At 41.1% G+C, this 25718-nt stretch overlaps 1 protein-coding gene across 2 annotated transcripts; it reads right to left on the bottom strand.

The window, feature by feature from the left end:
- Nucleotides 1-7: 7 nt before the first annotated feature.
- Nucleotides 8-25422, bottom strand: LOC113497343 (protein ELYS). 2 transcript variants are annotated; one of them, XM_026876869.1, is made up of 40 exons: nt 25070-25422; nt 24853-24982; nt 24269-24561; nt 23636-24027; nt 22968-23120; nt 22635-22767; nt 22135-22251; nt 21474-21650; nt 20903-21090; nt 20261-20386; nt 19759-19850; nt 19385-19488; nt 19116-19272; nt 18315-18440; nt 17729-17890; nt 17190-17301; nt 16548-16893; nt 16041-16185; nt 15528-15739; nt 15237-15319; nt 14469-14593; nt 13531-13729; nt 12987-13114; nt 12324-12537; nt 11779-11873; nt 11341-11640; nt 10311-10379; nt 9961-10092; nt 7646-7783; nt 7330-7401; nt 6316-7243; nt 5749-5829; nt 4832-5276; nt 3653-4556; nt 3043-3245; nt 2090-2167; nt 1373-1453; nt 737-861; nt 430-563; nt 8-150 (listed from the first exon to the last, which is right to left on the bottom strand). In XM_026876869.1, exons 1-40 carry the CDS (start codon nt 25164-25166, stop codon nt 132-134), a joined length of 7815 nt encoding a protein of 2604 aa, XP_026732670.1. In that variant the 5' UTR covers nt 25167-25422; the 3' UTR covers nt 8-131. The 2 variants fall into 2 exon arrangements, with proteins under 2 accessions (XP_026732670.1, XP_026732678.1); XM_026876877.1 differs by lacking the exon at nt 5749-5829.
- Between the last annotated feature and the right edge of the window lie 296 nt (nt 25423-25718).

Here is a 25718-nt window from a genome sequence, read left to right as displayed (position 1 = left end):
AACCAGATTATTGGTATCTGTTTTATTATGATATAAATGCAAAAACGAAACTGAAAACTATAACTTTCACTATAAATATAAAAATAACTTAAGTATTTGAACTACTTTTTCTTTGTATCCTAATTGCCATCTTAAGTAGTTTTCTTGGACCTGAAAAAAAGAGATTATTATTAGTTGTTTGTAAACAGAAAAAATACTGTTGGTTTCAAATTAAATTGAAATACGTGCACAAAGACACCCAGATTCGGAACAAGCATTCCTGGATTACACAAATGATTGTTGTATGAGGGGATCGAACTCGCGACACGTCGCTCGCAATGGGTTTGGCATGGTGATCTCAACCACTCTGCTAACCGTGCAGTATTTTACCTACACCAGTGGAGTATAGGTATTTTGAGTATAATAGGTAAGCGTTAGTCCCTGTCGTACCTCTTGCCGCTGTCGGCGGCGCCGCTGGTGGCGGACGCGCTGGAGGCGGCGCGGCGCGAGCGGCGCGCGGGCGGCGCCGCCTCGCTCTCCGACACCGCGGGGGACACGCTCGGGCTGTCCAGCGAGCCCTTCTGCTAACAATGACCAGAAAATTGTTCATGGTTTATGTGTCTCCACTACAGGTAGGGGTGCAGAACATAAGAAGTCATTACAGAGACTTAAAAATAACCGTAAAAGTGAGTTTAGGTTTATTTTAGGAGCCCATTGAATGATAGATATTATTAGATTATATACTTAGAGTTCTTACCCTGAGGTCAGTGGAAGCCCGCCTTCCTTTAGGCGTGTGCAGCGCCTCGCAGGCGCGGTTGAAGGACTTGCGACGCCCGCGCGCGGGGCTTTCGCCGGGGACCGGGGACCCGCGGTCTGAACTCTCTGTAAACACAATCTCTGTATACAATATTTTCAATTTCGTTAGAATAAAATTAAGATAAACACATTGTACCTATAGGCCACAAAATTAAGATAAGCGCATTGTATAGGTCACTCACTAATTGTGTATTTGGTAGGTATGTAGTTAATAAATAGAACAAAAGTTCTTATAGGAAGCACACGGAACGGCGGACCAGCAGCGAGAGTGTGGCCACTCAAAAGATTTATCAGTTCGCATCCGCACCACCGCTCGCCCAATAGTAGAATGCGGTACACTATAAAACGCTCCAGCCAACTAAAACTCACTCGTGGAAAGAGCAATTCGTTAACGATTGTACAAATTACACTTGACTAGAGGGGATACAATTTTTGTATTTACGCAGTACAGGTAGATCTGACAGTAGCTTTTGTTTCAAATGGACTATTAAGAGGAAGTGTTTTGGTATTATTTAAATAATGTTGACAAAAAGCCAGTTGGGATCATGGTATGAAATGTTGTATGTGTTACACTTACCGATATCAACAGATACTCTTCTGTTAATTTTCGCTGCTCTTGGCGCTGGTTTGTTTTCTGAAGCAGCTCTGCCGAGGCGCGCTGGAAAAGGAAATCATTGCGTTACATATTTTGTAGTCTGTATTTTCATTCTTTTATTCAAACTCAAGACCAATTATCATAGAAAATGGCTAAAATATTCTTAATGACCTGTCGATCGTTAGTGTTTAAAATTCTGTTAAATTAGGCTATTCATTAACCTTTATAACCACCATGAGGCAGTGACAAGAAAAACATTTTAGAATTATTTGGGAAAGTACTCCATTCGTGTAAGAGAAAGGCCAAATAAAAACTTTAGATTTATAAAATAGAGGACTAAGTATAAAGTCAACGATTAATAAATTGCTTATACTTTTAATAAGACGACATTCCTTGCAAAAAAAAACAACAGCGTAATTATAGCAGTATTAGCGGTTGTCCGCGACTTCATCCGAATTTTAAATAGGGCCGGTAATAGAGAAACAATTAACAATAAAATAATTAGTAATCTATCCTATTCTTTAAGTTGGATCAAATTGCACACGGTGTGCAAATTTGATTACAATCGGTTAAGCAGTTTCGGAGTCCATCGCGGACAAACAACGTCACACGTAATTTAAATTATATCAGAATAGCAAAGAGTTAATAAACCATGCAGTTACAATCTCAGCTTAGGAACGTTTTAGGCAGCATACTCACATCTTCTCTGCTTGCTAGCGTCAGATGCTAACGAATCCGGCGACAGGTCCGCCCGCAGCTCGTCCAAGTCCGGCGAGCCTAGCGTTAGTGGCAAGGAATAGCGTGAGTGCATGCACGTAGTGTGGGTTTACATGCTTAGTTTAAGGTATATGGAAAGTGTTATACTTAAATTGGTAGTTATTTCGTAGTTAGACTTAATTAGTGTTACGCGCGAGTATTTTGTGTGGTTAGACTTAAATTATGCTACTTCCCGTTGTAGGTAACGTTATTTGGATAAGATATCGGTAGAATGTTGTTAGAAAATAAAGAGTCCCATTTTTTTGCGATGTTCTCCGCCACATTATGCGTGTGGCATAGGTGTATTTTATACGCCCATAATATGGCGGCTATATAGTATGTAAAATATGCCAATAAAAATAAAATTACTAGATTATTGTGTTATTTTATCTGTCTCAACGATTTAGTGAATATTATTTTCGACCTTTAATTTAAGCTTAATTTTTTAATCATAATGTTATTAAATATCTTTCCATATACCCAAATTAAAATAAAGGATGTTGCAAAATATGTGAACAGTTTAAGAAAAAATTGCAATGGTAAATTAAAACGATACAGAAATATGTACAACAGGATCATCTTCACAGATGTGCATTCAAACTTGTGACTAAAGACTAAGAGCTAAGTATTAAATTGCTATATTACAATCGTCAAGACTCTAACAAAAGTGTTATATAATAGAAAAACGAAAACGAAAATCACTATAACAACAATAATAATAAGTTAAAGTGAACAAGATATATTAACTCAACGAAATGTAAATAATATGTCATCTTAAAAGCAAAAATTAATTACCATTTATTTACATTTGGTTATCAACATTATGTTTAATCACTTTATATCTTGTTCCTTGCTTCTGACTAAACTACGCAGGTTTCAAAGCCTTTAAAAAGTACCTTCAAAATCAGTCTTATTCAGCAGACTGATCCTGTCTATAGGCTGTACATCGAAGGCGGAATGCGTGGAGGAGGCGTCGTCGTCTTCAGCCTCGGAGACCACCGAGCGAGAAGTGCGCGATGTGGTGCTCGCGCGGCGGCGAGGGGACTGCGTCTGCGGCTCTAACCAGGACTCTAGTACTGCCTTCTGGTGGCGAGTCAGTCTGTTGGGGAAATAATAGGTTACAATGTTTGCTTAGCTGCTCAGGTCATCGTAAGGGAGTAAAGACTTGTTTCGAAGGGGCTGGGAGGTCTTTCTTTCCACATCTGCAATGCAACAGTTTATTTTAAGAAGTGATAAGCGCATAGTGGACAACCAAAGTAATAAACGTGCAGAAAGTAGGTGAAATAAAGAATCAATCCTATGTATGTACATTTTTTTTATATTTTTATAATCAGAGAAGAAATTTATAAAAAAATGCAGTGCTTTTGAATTACAACACTTGCTTTATAGAAATTCTTTATTGACCAGCAATGTCTTATTTTATAAAGTCCACAAAGGCACAGAAACAAATGTAAAGAAAAATACAAAAGATAAAAGATTGATATTAGAAAAGTACATAAAACTCACCTTCTAGCACTAGAATATTCACTGATAACATTTTCAGCGTTACTCTTCGAGGATTCCTCAACAGTGACCTCAGGTATCACAGACAGTTCAGGCTTGGCCGTCAACACCGACTTCCGTCCCTTTCTAACAGCCCTGTCGCCCGCATCCTCGCTCGCCTTACTCTTACCCGAGACAACCGAACTCTCTGAAGCTACACTTTCATTATCATCTATGTTTTTGCTTCTGGAACGTGTGGAGCGACGTTTTGGAGTTGAGATAGACTCGTCAAGACCTTTCGATTCGTCTAAACGTTCAGACATTTCTCTAGATACTCGTCTTGTGATGATCTTTCTGACGTCAGCGCTTGTGGGTGTCTTCGCGCGTCGTCTCGACGGCGTTCCTTCGGTTTTCTCTGGCGTTTTTTGTTCTGGCTCTACTGATTTGTTGGAAGCGTTTGACTGTGATCGTTTTCGCGTAGCCGGTTTGATTTCAACTTCAATTTCTTGTTCGGTAGATTTGTTTGATGATGTTGATTTGCCGCGTTTCCTTGATCGTGTTGGTTTTTCGACTTTTTCTGTATCTTCTGTATCTATTTTACTTGTTTCTTGTGTTTCCATTGGTTCTGTTGCTTTTTCTTTTTCAACCTCTTGTACTTTTTCTTCTACTGCTGTAGGAACTTCAACAATTTCACTAGTTTTGTCTGGAACGTCGCTTATTTCATCGCTCTGTTTCTTTGTTTCTTGTTCAGTTTCTATAATAGCTACAATTTCGACTGCTGCGGGAGCTACAAGGCTTTCAACAGGACTATCAACTTCACTTATCGAAGTTTTTCTTTCTGTTGGTATAGATTCTTCAATCGGTTTGTCGGTTGTGGTAACTGTGACTACTGTAGCTACAATTTCAATATCTTCAACTGGTGTAGGTTCTGAAAATACAATTGTTTGATTAATATATCTCTTTTGGTAGATATCTAATATGATTAGAATTAACGAAATTTTGTTCGAACTCAGTTTTAAACTTTTTATATTGGATATCGAGCCAAGAAGAGCTAATGATCTATAATCACTAGAAAACGAAATTAGTGTACTGTTAGATATTAAACCTTAGAGAAGACTTGAACCTGCTACAACTGACATACAACTATCAGCTTTGGTTGTAAAGGAGTAATTGCAAATGTACTACTTCATATATATGTATTACCTGTTTCAACTGGTTCAATCGGTTTTTCATCGCTAACATCAACTCTATTACTTTCACTAGAATAGTTGAGATTCACATCGGACTTATCAGATTCTATTGCAGAATTATCATCAGTTAAAAGGGAGAAATTACCCTGATTTAACGGATCAGTAACATTATCTATCAAACTTTCAGCTGGTTCAACATTCTTAACTTGAATTTCATCCTTTGCATTTTCAATTTCAACCTCGCTTGTTTTTATTTCATCCTTTTGTTCTTCAGTTTCATCCTTTTCAGTTTCGACTTTGTCGGCTATATCATTTTTTTCTTGTGCATTTATAATTTCTATTTTTTGTTGTTCTGATTTAGCTTCCATGTCTCTGAGAGCTTGTTCATCGATTTCAAGTTGTTCACTAGATTCGTCTGAATCGACAATCGAGATAACCTCTTCTTCTGAAGGGTTTGTCTGAAAATAATATTACATTTAAATATGTAGATAGAGCTTGAAATCAAAACAAGTAATAATATTTAACAACTTTCTATTTTTATCTAGAATAATAGTGCACTGATATTTTTGATGGAATGGAATATTCTTTATGACACACCACATGAATAGATGACTTGACAAACATAAATAGTTACATGGTGGCTGGTGCCACAATGGACACTATTATCGCAAAGAGAAGACTTTTACAGATAACCTTTAGATGGAGTTCATAGTAAAGGAGTAACATTTGTGCTGGTAGACCTCGGTGGTTAACCACTAATATATAAATAAAAATTGAAGTAAGTGATATTAATAAAAAATAAATACATAGAAAGGAAGAAAAAGTTTTTTTACATGACTTTTGTATTCATGATGCTAAAACAATCTACTATATTAAATTATAACCAAAAACTGTTATTTTTTAAACTACTGTGGAGTAATCAAAAATTACCGAAAGTGTTTTGGTACAGATTTTACCATCGCTTATATTATTTTTCGGAGTACGTTTTCGGATTTCACACTTGCGGTTCTGCTGATCAATGGTAAGATAAATTAACGATTATCATCTTTTAGAATGGTGAGAAAACTACATATTTAGATCTAATATTGAAGAAGAAATTTATTCAGTATAGCAGTATAGAAGGGTCGACATTGGGGATACAAGTTTGAGAAAACTGAATGAGTGAGAGATTTGAAAAGTTCTCTTACTCATTCATTACCCATACATGTATTTTTACCTTTAATTGAACAGTAAAAATTTACAAAAGATCAATTGGTTTAAAGTTCAAGAGTTTATACTCAGAGTTGACGTGACGCTTCAATGAGTCTAAACTAGTCTAAAGTATAAATCACACTAGGTGATGGGCGCTTTGGTTAGCTGTTGGAGGCGCTACCATGACATCTAATTAAATACAGCACTTGAATTCTCAAAGCTAAAGAAGTTAGCAGAAAAAAATATATTTTGGTCATAGCTAAATCGAAGGCTCTTTTTACGTAAATAAATATAAAATAAACTTACCACACTTGATAATGAGCTTTCAACCTCAGATTCCTCCTCTTCATCTTCACCTTCACCACCCGAAGAATCTGTATTATCCTCATCATCGTCATCATCATCAGACATATCTCGAATCTCATCAATCTCCCTCGCGATCTCAACTATCTGCTCCTTCTCCTTCTGCTCTGCCGCCGACTTTTCCTCTTGAACTGCCTTTTCATCCATTTCAACATCACTATCATTGGTTATAAGACTAGAAGCTTCCATTTTAGAATTATCGATACTGCTTTGGGCACTACCAAGAACGGATTTTCCAAAATCTGTTTGGATCATACTGACAAACGCTGCGATAGGTCTCGATACATTCGCATCTGGTTTAGTTTTATCTTCTTGTAGACTAGACGACTCGGCTACGCTGCTCTCGTAGCTGCGTAGCACAGACTTATCGAATTCCGTTTCGTTTAACGTGAACGCTGGTAGAGGCTTGAGCACTTTTGATACGCTCTCGGTTACAACCTTTTCTTCCCGTACACTGACCGATGTCTCGCCTACACTACTTTCGTAGCTATGTAGCACTGACTTTTCTACACATGTTTCTTGTAAAGTAGTGAACGCGGGGAGTGGTTTAAGGTTTTCGATTGCGCTTTTATCTGTTTTGGCCTCTTTCTCAGCTGTTTCTAAGATTGTACTGTCTGAGGAACTTTGTAATACTGATTTGTTGACTATAGGTGATAGAGTAACGTCTAACAGGCTTGATACTTGTTTGAAAGTTTTCATAGGTGTGCATTCGATCGCGCTTTCGGGCTCTGCTGTTTCGGTTTCCATTTGTTCAGCCTGTTTTTTGGCGAATGTATTGTGTTCCAGGACAATCCGTGATAGAGACTTTTTGGAACGTGTTGAATGTTCAGTTTTAGGAGACATTAGTTTCTCTGGTGTTTTAGAGCGACTCCTAGGAAATAGGAAAGAACAATTTAGATTATTAAATAAAGAGGATATATTCTTTATCCTGAATATCTTATAGCAAATAGGACTTACCTAAGACTGCGAGGGGATGGTTTTACTATAAGCTCTTGCACTATTTCTATTTCTGGAGTACGAGAACGGCTCCTAAGGCAGGGAAAAGATATAAATTATATACTGATTCGAGCCAATTTGAATGTTTCCAAACTACCATTTAAAGTTCATTTACTTAGTTAATGTAGATATATTGAAATTAAAACAACTTAATGCACAAGACAAGTTTGACTTAGTTATTGGAAATTAAACCACCAATAAAACAGCAAAAACCTACCTTAATATGTAAACGATAAGATTGATTTTGCAAGTTTACTATAATATAAATAGTCCATACCTCAAGCTACGTCGGGTAGGCGAAGAAGACGAAGATGACTCCGTATTAGTAGACTTTGTAGGTGATTCTGTGATAGCTTCCAGTTTAGGCGACTCGGCCACGCCTTTTTCTTTACGTTCCGGTGTGCGGGATCGGCTCCTGTGTGTAATAAGTTAAACATACATACAATCAACAGGCTTTATAATTGTTATATAGCAGTCATGAGCTAGGTTTATAGTATTTAACAATATTTTGACTCATTAAATCACTCTAACTCATGGTATAGTTACCGGCACGGATCTAGAACGCTTACCTTCACCTGTGCAGAAGTGATTTTTTGGGTCCCTTTTGCGGTATGAAGTGAGGCGCGGGGGCCGGACTAAAGTGCAGTGATTGGCCCGCAGCGCATCGTCATAGCCGTCATTGGTTCATTCTTTGCTGCAGTTGCATGCACCTCAAGACGAGTACGCACAATTGATTGGCGTTTTATTTTACGATGCGCAAAGCGATCCCCACTCTTCCGCCGAGAGCTGTTTGGTTAGAAACGCTTATAGGAGTACGTAGAGCGTCACATACCGCAGTTGTCGGGGCAGGCTGAGCGTGTTCCTGGCGGCGTGCGGCTCGCTGGCGCGCTCCTGGCGCGGCAGCTCCGGGATGGGGGCTAGGGGCGAGCTGCGGGGGCTCAGCTCGGGGGTGCGGGACCTGCTCCTGTAGGAGTACGTAGAGCGTCACATACCGCAGTTGTCGGGGCAGGCTGAGCGTGTTCCTGGCGGCGTGCGGCTCGCTGGCGCGCTCCTGGCGCGGCAGCTCCGGGATGGGGGCTAGGGGCGAGCTGCGGGGGCTCAGCTCGGGGGTGCGGGACCTGCTCCTGTAGGAGTACGTAGAGCGTCACATACCGCAGTTGTCGGGGCAGGCTGAGCGTGTTCCTGGCGGCGTGCGGCTCGCTGGCGCGCTCCTGGCGCGGCAGCTCCGGGATGGGGGCTAGGGGCGAGCTGCGGGGGCTCAGCTCGGGGGTGCGGGACCTGCTCCTGTAGGAGTACGTAGAGCGTCACATACCGCAGTTGTCGGGGCAGGCTGAGCGTGTTCCTGGCGGCGTGCGGCTCGCTGGCGCGCTCCTGGCGCGGCAGCTCCGGGATGGGGGCTAGGGGCGAGCTGCGGGGGCTCAGCTCGGGGGTGCGGGACCTGCTCCTGTAGGAGTACGTAGAGCGTCACATACCGCAGTTGTCGGGGCAGGCTGAGCGTGTTCCTGGCGGCGTGCGGCTCGCTGGCGCGCTCCTGGCGCGGCAGCTCCGGGATGGGGGCTAGGGGCGAGCTGCGGGGGCTCAGCTCGGGGGTGCGGGACCTGCTCCTGTAGGAGTACGTAGAGCGTCACATACCGCAGTTGTCGGGGCAGGCTGAGCGTGTTCCTGGCGGCGTGCGGCTCGCTGGCGCGCTCCTGGCGCGGCAGCTCCGGGATGGGGGCTAGGGGCGAGCTGCGGGGGCTCAGCTCGGGGGTGCGGGACCTGCTCCTGTAGGAGTACGTAGAGCGTCACATACCGCAGTTGTCGGGGCAGGCTGAGCGTGTTCCTGGCGGCGTGCGGCTCGCTGGCGCGCTCCTGGCGCGGCAGCTCCGGGATGGGGGCTAGGGGCGAGCTGCGGGGGCTCAGCTCGGGGGTGCGGGACCTGCTCCTGTAGGAGTACGTAGAGCGTCACATACCGCAGTTGTCGGGGCAGGCTGAGCGTGTTCCTGGCGGCGTGCGGCTCGCTGGCGCGCTCCTGGCGCGGCAGCTCCGGGATGGGGGCTAGGGGCGAGCTGCGGGGGCTCAGCTCGGGGGTGCGGGACCTGCTCCTGTAGGAGTACGTAGAGCGTCACATACCGCAGTTGTCGGGGCAGGCTGAGCGTGTTCCTGGCGGCGTGCGGCTCGCTGGCGCGCTCCTGGCGCGGCAGCTCCGGGATGGGGGCTAGGGGCGAGCTGCGGGGGCTCAGCTCGGGGGTGCGGGACCTGCTCCTGTAGGAGTACGTAGAGCGTCACATACCGCAGTTGTCGGGGCAGGCTGAGCGTGTTCCTGGCGGCGTGCGGCTCGCTGGCGCGCTCCTGGCGCGGCAGCTCCGGGATGGGGGCTAGGGGCGAGCTGCGGGGGCTCAGCTCGGGGGTGCGGGACCTGCTCCTGTAGGAGTACGTAGAGCGTCACATACCGCAGTTGTCGGGGCAGGCTGAGCGTGTTCCTGGCGGCGTGCGGCTCGCTGGCGCGCTCCTGGCGCGGCAGCTCCGGGATGGGGGCTAGGGGCGAGCTGCGGGGGCTCAGCTCGGGGGTGCGGGACCTGCTCCTGTAGGAGTACGTAGAGCGTCACATACCGCAGTTGTCGGGGCAGGCTGAGCGTGTTCCTGGCGGCGTGCGGCTCGCTGGCGCGCTCCTGGCGCGGCAGCTCCGGGATGGGGGCTAGGGGCGAGCTGCGGGGGCTCAGCTCGGGGGTGCGGGACCTGCTCCTGTAGGAGTACGGACTCGTATTACTACAGGACATGTATGTATTTCTGTAAGATCCTATTCAAGTTAGTTCGTATAGCTGTTTTTTTAATTCGTATTGTAAGGATTTCAGACATTTTTCTTACGGTACGTGAGTCACGAAAAAACGGATTTAAGACAAGAAAAGTGTTTTTATTATTTGTAAGTTGTGAGTTTTTTTATGAAAATAACTGCATATTACCTTGTAGCTCTGTTCATGTGCATTGGTGTAACAGGTGAGTCTTGTCGTTCAGGGGTGCCGGTTCGACTTCTGTAATATATCATTTTCACTTATAATTTTGATCAGCCGACAAAACCCACCTCTACGTGCTTTTGACATGAGAGTGATTTAGAGTCTCCGACCGGCAGTGAATATATTTAATAGATGTGTACATCCTCAAATGCGCACAATTATTAGAGCGGTCACTGTCAAAAAGTAAATGATGTCCTGACAAATAAGCGTAAGCGTAAACACAGGTGCACTACCTGTTCCCTTAGGCCTATTGTGAACGTAAACCGCTCGTCATGTAAACGGTTTTGTCAATTGACGATGAATGCTTGCATCTTCCGTAGAAACAATCAAGACTGCATCCACGGAGCGGCAACGTCGCGTCAACGTAGCGTCAACCTCTCGTCATGCGGTTCGCGCGGCAGCATGTCACTACTCGACGGACGCGCGAGACGGTAAAAACTACGATAGACGAACAACGGTAGACGGTACAATGGTTGAAAAACACAATCGTCTTCTGATAAATCTCTGGCTGCCACAAACAATCTACAATTTATATTTCTCTCGATGTATGGATGAATCCAGAACTTTCTTCGTGTTTCGTCGTCTTATAAAATGGTATGCTATAATCACTTCATCAACATCACTTGACATTTTCACAACAAAAAGGAAATGCTTTCTCATATAGTTGAAAGAAATCTGAGAAGTTTTGTAGGGTGACTTCATGACGATTACATGAAGCAGCGTGGACATAGCAAATTGTTCAATTGTCCGTGGACAGTAAGCCTCTTAAATCCCGATATGACGGCAATCCATCACGACCGGAGAGAAATCAGACACAAGACCCACATTTACGTGCCTTCCAAAACCCTAAAGCTTGTGATATGTATATCTTAACCTCAGAAAACCAATCAAAGTTATTTCGTGTCTTGGAGATAACTCGAGACTGACTTTGACCCTTACTTTATTTTACAAAACTCAATATACTCTATATAACACTCACCTATTCATAACGGGCGTACTCTCCCCGCTGGCCGCCCTGATGCCCCTCCTGCCTTTGGGCGTGCGCGGCACTTCGCGCCTCTCCTCGGCTATTTCCGTCACGACTTCGTCAACACTCGTGTCCTTGACTTCCATGACGTCATCACCGCCGGGACGTAACTCTGTCCGTTCGACGTATGTTTGACGCTTTTCGCCGGAGTAGCGAGGGTTGATCAGAGTGATGGGTATATCGGCGATGCTCTCTATAGATGTGTTGGGATCGTCTGATAGACTGCTGTTGATTGATATTGAAAGTGAACGCCTGTAAGGAATTGAAGAGGATTTTTATTACAAGTATTTCGCGAAGTAGTCATTACTATATTTTATTAAGTACTTTGAAAAGGTAAACCATTTTATATCTAAACAAATTTAATAATTTAGTATGTATATTTTACTTTACCTAGCACGCACTGTATCCTTGAAAGATTTTCTTGACTTAATTGAGTCTTCCGTGGGTAACTTTTTGGGCGGCGACTCCATACCCGGGTTTTCATTCTAAAAATATGAATAAATATTTGAATTTGTGATGCAAGCGAACGCTAAGTACAGTCAGCTACGAAACACAAAACCCAACCTAATTATCAAAGTTCCACATTTTTTTATGATATGTCGTAATTGGTGTCGTCTTAATGTTCACAAAAGGCCTAGTTACCAAACCCACCCATGATGTATAGGTATAAACTTATCTATTAAAGTATAAGTGTATATGAGTGAAATAGAAACTTCTTTTTATTCAGCCAAACACGACTGTTTCCTTTAAACACTATTAAAATAAGTATATAGTTACAATATAATAGCAACTAATTGAATTTCTTTAGGTACAGTTGTATTGAAAATCTGATGAGTTCAGCGATTTCTTTTGCTGACCGTACGTATATCACGTATGCTACGAAAGCCACTTGCGTTCATAGCATTTGTTATCAACTAAAATGCTTTTATACTCACAGCAGCATGCGAAGTTGTAGTAACGAAACTGTCTGACGACATATTATCCATATCTTTCTCTCTTATCGCTGCAGCGGATCGTTCCATCTCTTTTTCTCTTACGGCGGAAGACGATCGTTCCCTCTCTTTCTCACGTTGACCTTCGATGTTGATTGTAGGCGGTGATGGAGTTGAACCAGCTTCGGAAGCGGTCGGAATCGTAAACCGAAGGTGTCTGAAAGGGAGATAACATAATAGAAATACAAAACTGCGAAACGGTCTCGAAATTATTTAACCTTTTTTATTCCTTAAAATTCTATGCGATCAATTATATTTTATAACAAAAGTGGTGTTCATTACGTGTATTTATACTAATAATCAGGAGAGTATAAATTTCGCCATTTATAAACCCCGACATAAGAAGACCGATGGCGTAAAATTTACGTTTAAGTCTGTCTGTCTGAGGCATCGCAGCTGCCAATCGCAAAAAGCAACTTCTAATTATTTTTTATGCATTCATGGGCAAGTAAGTAAGGGCAAATGATCTTAGACATGTTTTAAAAAATCGTGCCGTTAAACAGTTGTAAGGTGTGAAATTAATTACAGCCGCGTGTTTTTTTTACATTTTATTACAGTGTTATTGTTAGTTTTACAATACGGTGACTGTATTATCCCAGTACGTACTTGTTGGTGGAGTCGCTGTAGTGCGTGTGGTTGCTGGCGGTGTCGAGCAGGTCGTCGTCGCTGTCGCACAGCGAGCGCGAGTCCGCCGGCGACGGGGCCCCGCGCTCCGAACCCGCCATGCGGCGGATCTGGAATATTATAACACTTGTAGTTGGGTTGCTTTGCCACACATAATCTCCAAATGGGATAAGCGTAGGGTGGCATTGGGAGGCTGGCAGTTCAGTTAGCTCAAGTCCCTCCAGAAACGTAGAAGTCTCCTGGACTCAGTGTATCCAGGATTACATAACACGTGTGTCATGATGTAAAGAAAAAGCGTTAAGTAAAATTACTTACCTGTGATAGGAAATATTTATGTTCTTGCCTTTGGATACTAGAGTTTTTTGGGCTATTGCAGTTAATTATATAACGAGTCATTTTTCTATACGCGGTCGTCAACACCAACAGACGGGCTGTTAGTAGCGGCGGCCAATCTCGGTCGGGGTTTGGACCCGCGACGTGCATGCATTTGCGTGATCTATTGTATATGTATATCTGTGGGCAGTACCTTGAGTATGCTGTGCGGCGTGCCGGGGCGCTGGCAGTGCGCGTGTCGCGGGCTGTGCAGCTCGGGCATGTGCAGCAGCGCCGCCATCTGCTGGCTCAGCGCCGCGCCCGCGCGGTACGAGCCGCGCGCGGGGCTGGCGCCCGACACGCGCGCGCGCTTCGGGGGCGTGCCCTCGCTGGGCAACGACGCGGATATGATGCTGTGGGAATAGGTAGGTACTTGAGCTTGCATGTTTTACGTATGTCAAAGAATTTTAAGGAAAATAAATCTTTATGTAGTAATTTTGCAAGAAACAGTATTATGATGCTTCAAAAGATAAAAAAAACGAGAAATCGTATCAAAAGAACAAAAAAGATTATTCCATAATAAGTCCAAATTCAATAGATAAAAGAAACTCAGTTTGCTAATCTCCATGAGCGAGACAATTGCGGCAATATTATTGTCGTTCCACGTAATTCTATACCCTTACTATGGAGCCGTCACCATACGGCGATGTTATCGCCGCGATGCGACGAGTGGGAACGAGCGGACGAACTATCATTACATCGCACCAACGCGTCGCGGGTAGCAGCGTGCTCGCTGCCAATCGCAGCGTCTATTCAGCGTTGCCTCTTATCAAAAGTTCTTTCTTTCACAAAACGTCGTCAATTAAACGCGGCGATACCGTTGCGAGACGCCGCGGAAACTTTGCGATTCCGTTACGACTCGCGACGATACGCAGCGGAATATCGCTCATTCGTGGAGATTCTCCGACGACATAAGGGTGGACTCGTCCCGATTCTCTCGCGGGTAGAGACAGTGCCCAAAGCTACATTTTATGCAAAAAAAATGTATCCATTGAATCTTTAGCTTAATAAGGAATTTAAAACTACATTACTAAGGTTCAAATCCAAATTACTAAATTAGGAAGCCAGATCATTCAAAATATACAAATGTACCTTCTCGTCCTGTTCAACTTCGGCGTGCATATGAACGGCGTGTCTTCAATGTTAAGCGCGCGTTTGATGCCCCTGCGCATCTTGGGCCTGTTCATCCACGTCTCGCTAGCGTTCTCTATTGTATCCTAAAAAAGTATGATTTGATTTGATTTTAAAGTTGAATCAACGGATTCACTGTCCTGAGAAAACAAAGAGTAGCTTTCTTAAACGTAATGTTAATTAGCGAGAAAAAAAAACTATAAAATTAATATAAAACTTTTTTTGTTTTTAATAGTCTATTACGGGATTCTAATCTAGATCTATCAAGATACGAATATATTTTAAAATACCATAGTTCTAATAGATTTAAGAACTAGTTTATTTAAAACTTTCGTCAAGTGTCCGAAACACAAAACACTGTACAAAATAATGCGCAAAAAAACTAGTGTGAAACGCGAGTTCTAAAAACGTACTGTAACATTTCACACTGCTCACGAAGAAATGGCGGATAAGCTATTAACCCAAAAGTGTAAATTATTATAGCTAAGTATAAAAATAGTTCGCCTACAATCTGGAATTGGGATTCAGTTTATCTAGATCATTTTGTGGTCATGATTGATGATAATATTGCCTACAACAAAAATTATTTATGGAGGTTTAGGATCCTCGCTTTTTTGTGGGTCTTTATGGAATTTTCACACACGTTTCGATACCCACTTGTTCCGAAGTTTGGCTACGTATCGTTTTTTTTAACACGTTTCTATGAAGAATCAATAATTCATAACTTACCTGAATGAATGACGATTTGTATGTGAAAGTATTCTTAGGTGATTTCGCCTTCACGAATACAGACATCGGTTTTGGAACAATTACTAAAATAAAAAGAAATAAAGCGATAATTAAGGGTTGTCTAACTTCGCTAACGTTGTAAATTACACGAAAATATTCTTGATTCTATTGTTATTAGTCTTACATCATACTGCCTAAAAAAAATCTAATACACGTCCAAACCAGTAGTGTCTTCTAAATTCATGACAAAAAAAAACAAACTTCAATTATCTACTTAAATAAATGGCTCACCATGCGGCTCCACATCCTTACTCCTATCCAGCGCGTAGTGCGCGACAGTGTTGGCTATCGCCGGGAGGGAGGAGCACACCACCTCCACGATGGCGTCCCTAGCGCTGTCCCTGTCTAGCATGTCCACGAGCGACTCCACTGATGTCGACACGTCCTTATTGCGCTGCTTGTTGTGCTTTAATTTGTTGTTGTATCTTTCGGCTTCAAGGTATCTATGGAAATCAGCAATTTTAGAATTTGAAAGCTGGTGGTTTAAAGGTTTACCATGACTTATTAAAACGTTAGCCGTGCACCTGAATAAAAAGGAGGGATATAGCTCCATTCCTCTTTCTTATGAATGGTTGGATGTTTTTATGCGTTATGAGGCAGATTTCAAGGATAGCCACTTGACTAGATAGTTCCTAGTGATTTATAACAGAGGAGGCAAATGAAAATAGTCAAATTTCATTACATTTGCCTTTAATCATTGACTGTTTTGGATGTGTCAGTTTCTTAAATAAATAAATAACTCACCTCGACTGCTGCAAGTAATACATGACTAATATATCCGAGGTGTGAGGGTCATTGCAGTCCTCGAGATACTTCACAAACATCTCCTCTTCAAACGTAGTCATTGTCACTTGCAATATTTTAGCCAGATTCCCTGTGTTCCGACAACCTGAAGAAAACATAAGAGCAATTAATTGCTTCTTTGCTTGTAATAACGTTTTGAAGGAAAATGAAACGTAAGATACAAGAAATACGTAAAGCTTAACAATGGATTTCCTTATTGCGGAACCTGATTAAAAATATTTACTAAATGAGAAGATTGACGAAGAATGAAAAGGAAATAGAAGAGGAAAAAAGAAGGAGTTAACTAGAAGCTTAGCATCCCGACAATGCTAGACCACTGAAAACAAGATTTTAACGCAGTCAAGGAACAATATTTTAATTGCCTTACCTATCCGTCCTTACCCGTCAGTCAATTATATCTCTAACTAATACCTAATAGTTTCAATATAAAACTTGAACAACACATACCTTTAAAAAAGAACTGCAAAATCGACGTCTTATCCTCTAGCGACGCTGCATTCTGAACGCACATCCTTATAACATCCAATGCCTCGAACACCAGCCCTCTCGCCAAATACAAATTGCAGCACGACTGCCAGTCTTCCAACTTATCATGGTCGTTCACTCTAATGGAACAGGTTGCGACATCGCCGTCCTTGTCGCGCATGTTCTGTATAGGCGCTGGTTTACGAACGTGCAAGTATTGTAGGGCGGCCTGAGTTTTCTTTTGAGCGAGGAGAGTGGATAGTACGACGTTGTGTTGCCAGTCCGATAGTGTGTTGCCGGTTAGGCATTGGAGTTGGTCAAGTGCGAACTGGAATTAAATTACAGTAGTTTATTGTTTGAAGTATATACATTTGTTTTTCATCTTTTTATTCGGTTTGTGTACAACCTGGTGTTGGATATTAAAAGCGCATTACTCGCCGCCGCGCCCTCGCGTCAGCTCATGATTAAGGACTCTGGTTGGATCCGAAACATAGCTATCGAGAATCATGACTCATTCCACATACGTAGGGAGTTAGTCACAAAAACATGCGCTCGACTTAACCACCAATCAGAATCTTTTCAAGCCAAAGAGTTTGAAATTGCTGTAGTATACTGATGACTTACGTCGAAATCCCTGTGATCAAGATGCCAGAACGCCTGCGTGGCCTTGATAGCAGTATTGCTCAGACCAAACATTGTCGGGAATTGCATTAGACGACGAATTACTGCTTCATACCTGTAAGGATTAACCTTTTGTTATTTCTGCCTTCAATTTTGGTAAGACTCAAAAAGGAGGTTTTGTGTTCCTCTATATTTCTTTACTGACGATAAACTTGAATATAAGCCTAGTAGCCTCCATAAGTAAACAATTGATTGATTAAGATAAAGCTATAATCATGGTGAAGTTTCTCCTTAGTAAGGTTTGGCGTTCTTAATACATGATAAGCTGAAATTAGAAGGCAAGAACAATTTTATTCAATACCTAGAACTGATCGTGTTGATGTTAAACTTTAATAAAAACGAGTTCTACAGCAGTTCATAATCCAATTCAACAACGCAACTGCCGGCCGGCGCGGGCGGGAGCGCGCCTCTAAGAGAAATACCACTGTGTTAGATTTAATTATTACACCAAACCCTGAGTACCACACATGTCGTACACTTACCGAACATCATCATACACCATAGAGTAATCCACAAGTAGATACAAAACGAGCGAGTGTTTGTGTTCTTCAGCTATATCGGGTATGAGGTACAGCCGTAGTAAGGAGTACAGCGAGGGAGGCGGGTACAGACCGTTACACTCACTGCCGCCATTAATCCACATCCTGAGAAAAATTAAGTGATATTATTGACGAGATAGTGGATATGTGTATTAGTGTCTTCTTCAAGCTAAAACGACTAGACTTTTTTCTGATTTTGGTAAAGGAGAGACTTGATGGGGCAACTAACTTGGTCACTTTTTCCTTGCTTACATCGAAAACCTATTTTTTAAAAATCAAAAGTAAAATAATTAGTTAGCGCGCATGCGACCTCTGTTGGCGATGTGCAAGATGTTCTTAATTTTAAAAGTATTTCTGTCCGTATAGTCGTTTTGGCCTCAAATTCGTAACTTATGAAAAACTTTTGAGCGTCAATTATTTTGTCTGTTTGGCAAGTATTTTTTTAAAATAATTGAAGACAGTTATGTTAAACTTTCTAACAGAACTAGGATCATCATATCTGCGATAACAAAACGTAAAGACGACTTACTGATAAGTCCTCTCCCCACCAAACTCTTGTTCAAGCAGCTGATCGATGTACAACAGTGAGCAGGGCTTGTTGCTTTCGTTCTCATCCGGAGGCGCGTTGTCTTGTAAACGATTTAGTTTGAGACGTCTGTAAAATATGTATAAATTATTTAAAAGGTAATCAATTATAAGCGTAGTTGTTAGTGGTGTGAAAAATATCACTTAAAGAAGTTACTTTTTATACAATTTCCGAAAAATATAAGGCATTTTTTTTTTCTCCGACAGAAGCTGGTTTTTCGGCCGCAACCGAAACCGAAACTGAATATTCGACCGAAATCGAAACTCACGTTGTCAAGTATAGAATTCCTTAAAATACAGAAATTGGGTGCATTTTACCCATTATTCTGCATTATTTAGGAAATGAAATGGAAACATAGCAAGTGTTTTGCGGAGCTATCCGAACGACGCAAGACAATTTCCGAAAAGGGCCGCAAGCGCGAGCGTACGCCAAAGCGTTACCGCGAAAAACGAAGTTAGGCGAGTGTGCACGACGATTTCCGATATCGTTGAAGTCGGCGCCAGAAGTGGCCGAAACTGCCGCGAAACTGTGGTATGTGATCAATGCCTTTCTCTCACCTCTTCCTGGACCAGCCTAGGTGGCGTGGAATTCTCCTCAATCAGTCTAGATAGTGGAGTACCTCACATCTATTGCTGTAGCAGTTGGCCAGCTGGTCACTTCGTTTTTCCGTCTCTCCCTTAGTCAGCCTAGGCGGATTACAATTTTACCAATAGGAATTATGAAACAGGCAGGTGAGTCCCCCACCTCTTGCTGTAGCAGTCGGCCAGCTGCGCGGCGGGGTAGGGCAGCGCGGCGCGGGCGCGCTCGGGCAGCAGCCCCACGCGCAGGAACCACTGCACCACCTGCAGGTACAGCGACACCGTGCCCACGCACACCTGCTTCTCCTCGATCTCACTCAGCGCTGCCACAGGACAACGCACAATTAGGTACAACAACAGCAAAGTATACCACTCAATTATGCTTTTACAAAAAAATCCGTTATGAGCTATTAAAAACTGAAACAAATTAAATACCGTCAGGAACGATGAGATTACAGCATTTAGTAAGAATGGCGTCCAACAAATCCGTCAATTGCGTTAATTGTTGTACGCAGTGCTCAAGTGACCTCACGACATTCCTGCAAATAAACAATACAATAGAAACATCAATAAAACTATTTAAAAATTCCGAACGGTTTACTCAGGCGTATTTATCGGGATTGCCCGACTAGTTTCTGACTAAAAGTCCTTGATCATGAGTGGATGAGGCCGCGGATTCGCGAGTCCCACAGTTCGACCAAACTAGTTAAGCATATTTATTTCGATAAATATACATGAATAAACCGTTGCATCTTTTAAGTATCAATAAGTATTCTTTTATTTGTTTTACATTAATTTGATGATCTTACCTATCTGGTAACGCTGACGAAGCGAATAAAGGCGCAGTCAGATCCTTGGCGTTCTCTTTTAATTCAATAGCTCGTTTCCAACACCAATCAACCTAAAAATATACAATATTCTAATAATAATACTGTGCTTGCCGAATTAATGCGGCTATAAACGGCGCGTTATGAACTGAGTCTTCGGGCCATAAAAGTCAAAAGAATGTGCAGCGCGCCGGACCCTAGTTATCGATAAACAGCTATAGACCCATAAGTGCAAGCGAGATAGATATAGAGAAAGGATTTATGGCCCGAAGACTCGGTTCACAACGACTCTCGTGTCGCTAGACACCAGCCAGCTATGAGGGACATATAGAAGTGCACAATCGTGGGTGCCGACATAGGTACAGACTTCCTTCTTCCCTCCTATAGCCCAATGGAACGGCAACCCGACACGACCAGAGAGAGATGACGCAGCGCTCTCATTTTTTATTGTAATTAACGAATATCATTTACACAAGTATCTTACCAAGAAGGATAGTGTACAGCCGGCGCCGCTGTGGCTGCCGGTGGCCCAGTCGTGAGCGCAGCGCTTCAGGAACCGCGACAACCGGGCTTCTAGAGCTACCGACAACAAGTAGCGGCGTTGTTCTTCCTGTAGCAACGGTGATAGATGTACTTACCGAGGTTCAAGTTTATCTTAGATATTATATCTTATTTTATCTGAGTTTAAGTATTCGGTTCACATGCGTTTATGTTACATTATGTTTATGAAAATGCAAGCTTTAGAAATAACTTTAAATACTGGCATTCGTTCGAGACAAATTTGGAACAAGAATGGGGTATGAATATTAAGAACAGTTTCATAAAAGGGTATAGATGACACCGATATAACTTTATACTATAATCATAAACAGATACATCTTACAACTTGCTATAAAACACATATTTCCTCGACATTTTTAACGTAAATTCTTTAAGATTTTTAAAGCACCTGAATATAATAATAACACTAATTCTTTATTACGCTCTTCACAAAGGTTCACAATACATTAGTTAAGACTTACAGGAGATAAAATTATCAATATGTTACGATTGTTACATGTCGAATCAATAATTCATGAAGCATCTTCTAACAATCTCTGACTATACGTTTAGTTTTTCTCCTTACCTGATTAGGATTATTAGCATACGCGTGCACGTATAGCGGCGTGAGGCCGGCCGCGACACATGCGTTGTAGAGTCGCGGCGGGTTGAGCAGCGCGGTGGGGCCCACCTCGTCGATGGAGCTGATGATCTGACGCTGGATGCCAATCGTACTGAGGACACAGGCCTCGGACGTGTTGAGGCAGATGCAGTCTGGAGAACGGGTATTTAATAATGCCTTTTTTTGTTACGGTAAGTTTGAATATAGAAACGAAGTGAAGAATATTTTTGTTAGATGCTAGAATGCAAAATGGTCTGCTTATCAAAATTCTGCTGAAAAGTTATTGAAAAATTGTACTTCTGAAATTCCTGGAAATGTATATGAAATTATTCATTCTTTATGTTTCTTTATGTCATTGAAGTGCTCTATTACAGATTAGAAGGAATAAATTTGAACTCCTACAAAACCCATATTGGTGACAAACATACTTTATAGATTTACAATGACCGTTTTCACGTAAACTGTTGACTGTTTCAACGGTTTTCAGGGGGAAAAAAATGCCTTAAATTCAAATAAAAATAAGTATTATACTGACTGTACTGCAGCGAGTTAGGGTAGAAGTGTTCCTCGAGGCGCGTGGCGTGCGAGTAGACGGCGAGGTCGTGCGGCGCCAGGCGCACGTCCAGCGTGAGCGCGCCGCCCGCCGCGCCCGCCGCCAGCGCGCTCACGCACGACACGCTCAGGAACGCGCTGCTCTCCAGCCGCCACGACACTAGCACATGTCACACGACACTGTTACACGACAATGGCCCAAATGGAAAACAGGGCGAGACAAATTTACCCAGCAGTGGAACAAAAAGAGGTTTAATAACAGTATTAAGGCCGTCTCTAGTATGTGGCTGTAATAGTTTATTGATATTCGTGTTACTTATACATTGATTGTTACTGCTTCCTCTCTCCTAAGATTTTGCTGTGCCCGACAGAGTCCATAATGGTTCTTTATTATTAGATTTTAAGACCTTGATGTACATTATGGAACGCAATAAATAATTGAGTATTGAGTATTGATTTGTATAATAATATATTAAATTGATCATACGGCCACGGTACGCAAAAAGCAGAAGAAAGAAAATGGTTCGGTTTTCTTTAGTAAAAATCTGACATTCTCTTACTGAACCCCACTAAAGATTCGTACGAAAGAGGGAAAAAAAGGAATATGCATAAGTGTACATATGTGTGTATTTTGAATGTGTTACCTGGCATTTGATCCTTGTACCACTGGTCCAAGTCAAACAGAAGCATTCCATATTGCGTCGAGGAGTTAGCGTTCTCGCCCCAACATTCCCAGACTATCTGACAAATGTTCAACATACCTGAGGACAATATTCATAATTAAAAAACTTGTCTATGACTCACAGAAGCACGTAAACGCGTGAACAGATGTTTTTCAATCAGTTAAGGGATTCATTCATGAAGATAAGTTATTCTGGATTATTCATTTCATTCGAATACTTTCGACTAACAATTGCGTCATATCGTCTTCTTCATTATCAAACTTATTTTTAAAATCTAATATGATAATAGATAATACAATTTCAAAAAGGGCTATTAAGTTCCTCAGATCATTAGCTTTGTGAGGAAAAATGGATTTCAAATATTAGAATCTGAAATCGCCAACTTGCAGTTAACAAGTTTGGTGATCAACGTATTTAATGTTGAGTATTATTATTATATGACATTTATACTTAAAACTTACTCTCTTCTCCTTCTGCTGCTAGAGAGGAGTTGACGGAGTAAGAGTGGCACGAGATGCATTTGCCTCCCAATAGTGCACTGTCATTGACTGAGCTCAACTCAAGTTGAAATCTTATTGTAGCTGTTGAAAACTCCTGTAACAATATAAGAACATGTAGTTTACAAAAATAAATTCAGGAGTAGTATGTTACTTAGTTTTAAATGCTTACTAACTAACTATAACCTTTTTGAAATTTCATAGACCTTGGTTAAGTAGGAAAGGTTGAGTTTAAGTTTTTCTGTAAAAGTTAAGTTCTATTTTATTGCCTAAATAATATTTTCGCATTGAACATACCTGATAAAGACATTTAGTATCAGACAGCATTCTCTTTCCTTGGTAAGTTAGTGAGTACATCACAGCTAATGGAAACTCTTCCTCTTCGAAGCGATCAGTCACTGAGAACACCACCCATAGGTAGCAAAATGCTCGGGGATCATCACATGGCTCCTATAGAAAAAAAACAACAGTTCAATAATGCTGTGATATTATGGTGTACATTAAAGAATATTCTAATCTAACTTAAAATTTTAAAGGAGAACTATACAAGTGTAATGATGCCACTTAAATCTAAAAGCAATTTCTGATAAGTGTTGCATTCATTATCTAATTAGATTTAGGTTGAGTGGAAGGAAGTGTAAGTCTGTTACATCTTTACTGACTTCTACTTTCTTGTGCTAGACAGGCATCATTCTAATGGCCCTACCATTAAATTTTTTAGTCTCTGTTTGTCTTGCTTAGAATAATTTTACTTAAGGAGTTTGCCATGGGGCTAATTGAAATCTACTTTTTATTTGAGAGTTAGAGTTTAACAAAAGCAAAACATTTCAAACTAAAATATGATGTTGAAGCTACAGGAAACTGCTTATTAAGACAGCTTATAATCTTATCCTTTGCACTAAAACATGCTCATGGCAATACTTGTTAAATACTGGTGGTAGCATAATGAAGCAATCAGAACTTACCTGGAATCCAAAATGCGTGACGGGCAAACACTCAACATTGACTTGCGAAGTGAATTCCAAATCTAAAGTCATAATATTCCAAATTTGGAAAGCTCCGAAATTAAATCCGACAGCCAGGCTGCCTAATTGTGGAATGTATTGTAACACTGTAACTCGAATGTGGTCTCTTTTGGCTTTCATGCGTACAGTACCATCTGGGTTACGGAATATGTATTGACCATCAACCAAGGAGGTTTCATTCAGTAGTACAGCCAAGTGGTCATCATTTTCTATGGCCAGTTCTCTTTGTTCTATAATTCTGGTAACTACATTGAGTTGTAAAAAGCTCAAGTTGGCAGGATTGGCTTCATTTAGAATGTGCTGTTCATATCCTTGAGAGATATCTTTTAATGCTGAAAGGATAAGTCAAAACAATAGTTTTAGGAATTATTTTAAAATAAAAATACAAATGGTAAATTTGATAGACTAATCAAATCATCTATACCTACACGTGAAGTATTTAAACTTGAATTACTAATAAGAATTAGGCTCAACAAACTAATTAAATATGATAATTTTGAAATCAAATTGTGATTATTTTTACTTAAAACCAATTTTATGGCAGAATTTCAGAAGTATATTAAAATGACTTACCTTGTATCAAGCTTGCTCTATTGAGATCAAATGCAAATATCTCTCCACTCTTCGTCCCTGCCATGACCACACCATCAAAGCATGTGAACGGTCCATCAGGAATCCGATCACAAACCGCAAGTTCCGTAACAACCACTTCGGTTTGTATGCAGCGTAACAATTGAGAGCCATTGATGTGCAGCACACAGATCATTCCGGAATCATCTGTTTGTAAGCTGATGAGCAACTGTATAGAGTTTGGGGTTAATGGCCGCGGCAGTTCTACTACACTGGTTACTAATGTGCTGCAATTGCTGAAATGTATGATAAAACATTATAAGTCAATGGTCTTCTGTAATTATTTCATAAAACTATTCTCTCTATAAGGTGCACCATAATCAATTAATCTTATTCCTTATTTTTCTTGTCTCATTTGAATAAACCTATATTATTATAACCTATATTAAGTTGACTGAATTATGATAAATAAGAATGCCAGAAATGTTGTAAAATACTCAAACACCAGACCAAGTCTGTGTCCTGAATACATTCTTATAAAGGCTTAATTTTTTAATCATTTTTACAAGAAATAATAAGATACAAACCTTAAATGGGTGCCGAAAGTTCGAGCAGCTACCTTCAATCCGGTTCTAAGATCAACCACACAGAATTTGGGACCCAGAGCAAGCCAGCCATGCTTAGTATCCTTCAATATTCCGCCAAGAGGTGTTTTATCTGCAAAGTTAACATAGTTAACACCCACACGACAACTTAAACTTGCGTCACACTATTTATAAATATGTTGTCACACAACAAACATACCTGATGAATTCTCAGTTGGTTGCAGAAAACTAAACACAGCGGGAGACAAATTTGTTGTTTTGACAATAGAAAATACACTGTCCTGCAGTTTTTGCATTTTAACCGTCTATTTATTGACCTTTTTTAACTTCTAACCGAAAACGAATTTCTTTAGAGGTTATGATTCATATTATGAAAATGATTCTAAGACTAATTTACTAGGTTTGAATTCGGATTGCATTAATTTAGCGATAAAAGATTGCATTAGTTGTTAAGCGTTAAAATATATAGAAATAGTTTAAGAATTTCCATTATATTCTTGATCGGTTATCAGCGCGCGGCGGTATCGAAATACGAAAAACTTCAAAATTGACAGCTGTTCAACACAATCAACCTAAGCAATCAACGAATCAATGCAATCCAATGAGCACGCACTCAGTGCTGCCACAACAATTTTTACGTTATTAGAATACACTGCGATAATTTCGGATTTTTAAAAATCCACACCTTAGATCAAACAATTTGAATAACACAATGTTTCTTTAACATAATATGAATCAAAATATATTTTAAGAATGAAAAATGCTCCTTTAATTTTAATAGCAACACTGAAGATTCATAGTGATGGACAGATTTATTAGCAATTATCACCTATTTTTACCTTAAATTG

The sequence above is a fragment of the Trichoplusia ni genome, chromosome 1 (genome assembly GCF_003590095.1).
Source record: "Trichoplusia ni isolate ovarian cell line Hi5 chromosome 1, tn1, whole genome shotgun sequence".
Lineage (NCBI taxonomy): Eukaryota > Metazoa > Arthropoda > Insecta > Lepidoptera > Noctuidae > Trichoplusia > Trichoplusia ni.
The sequence above is the reverse complement of the archived record's forward strand: the minus strand, read 5'-3'. Positions and strand labels throughout refer to the sequence as shown.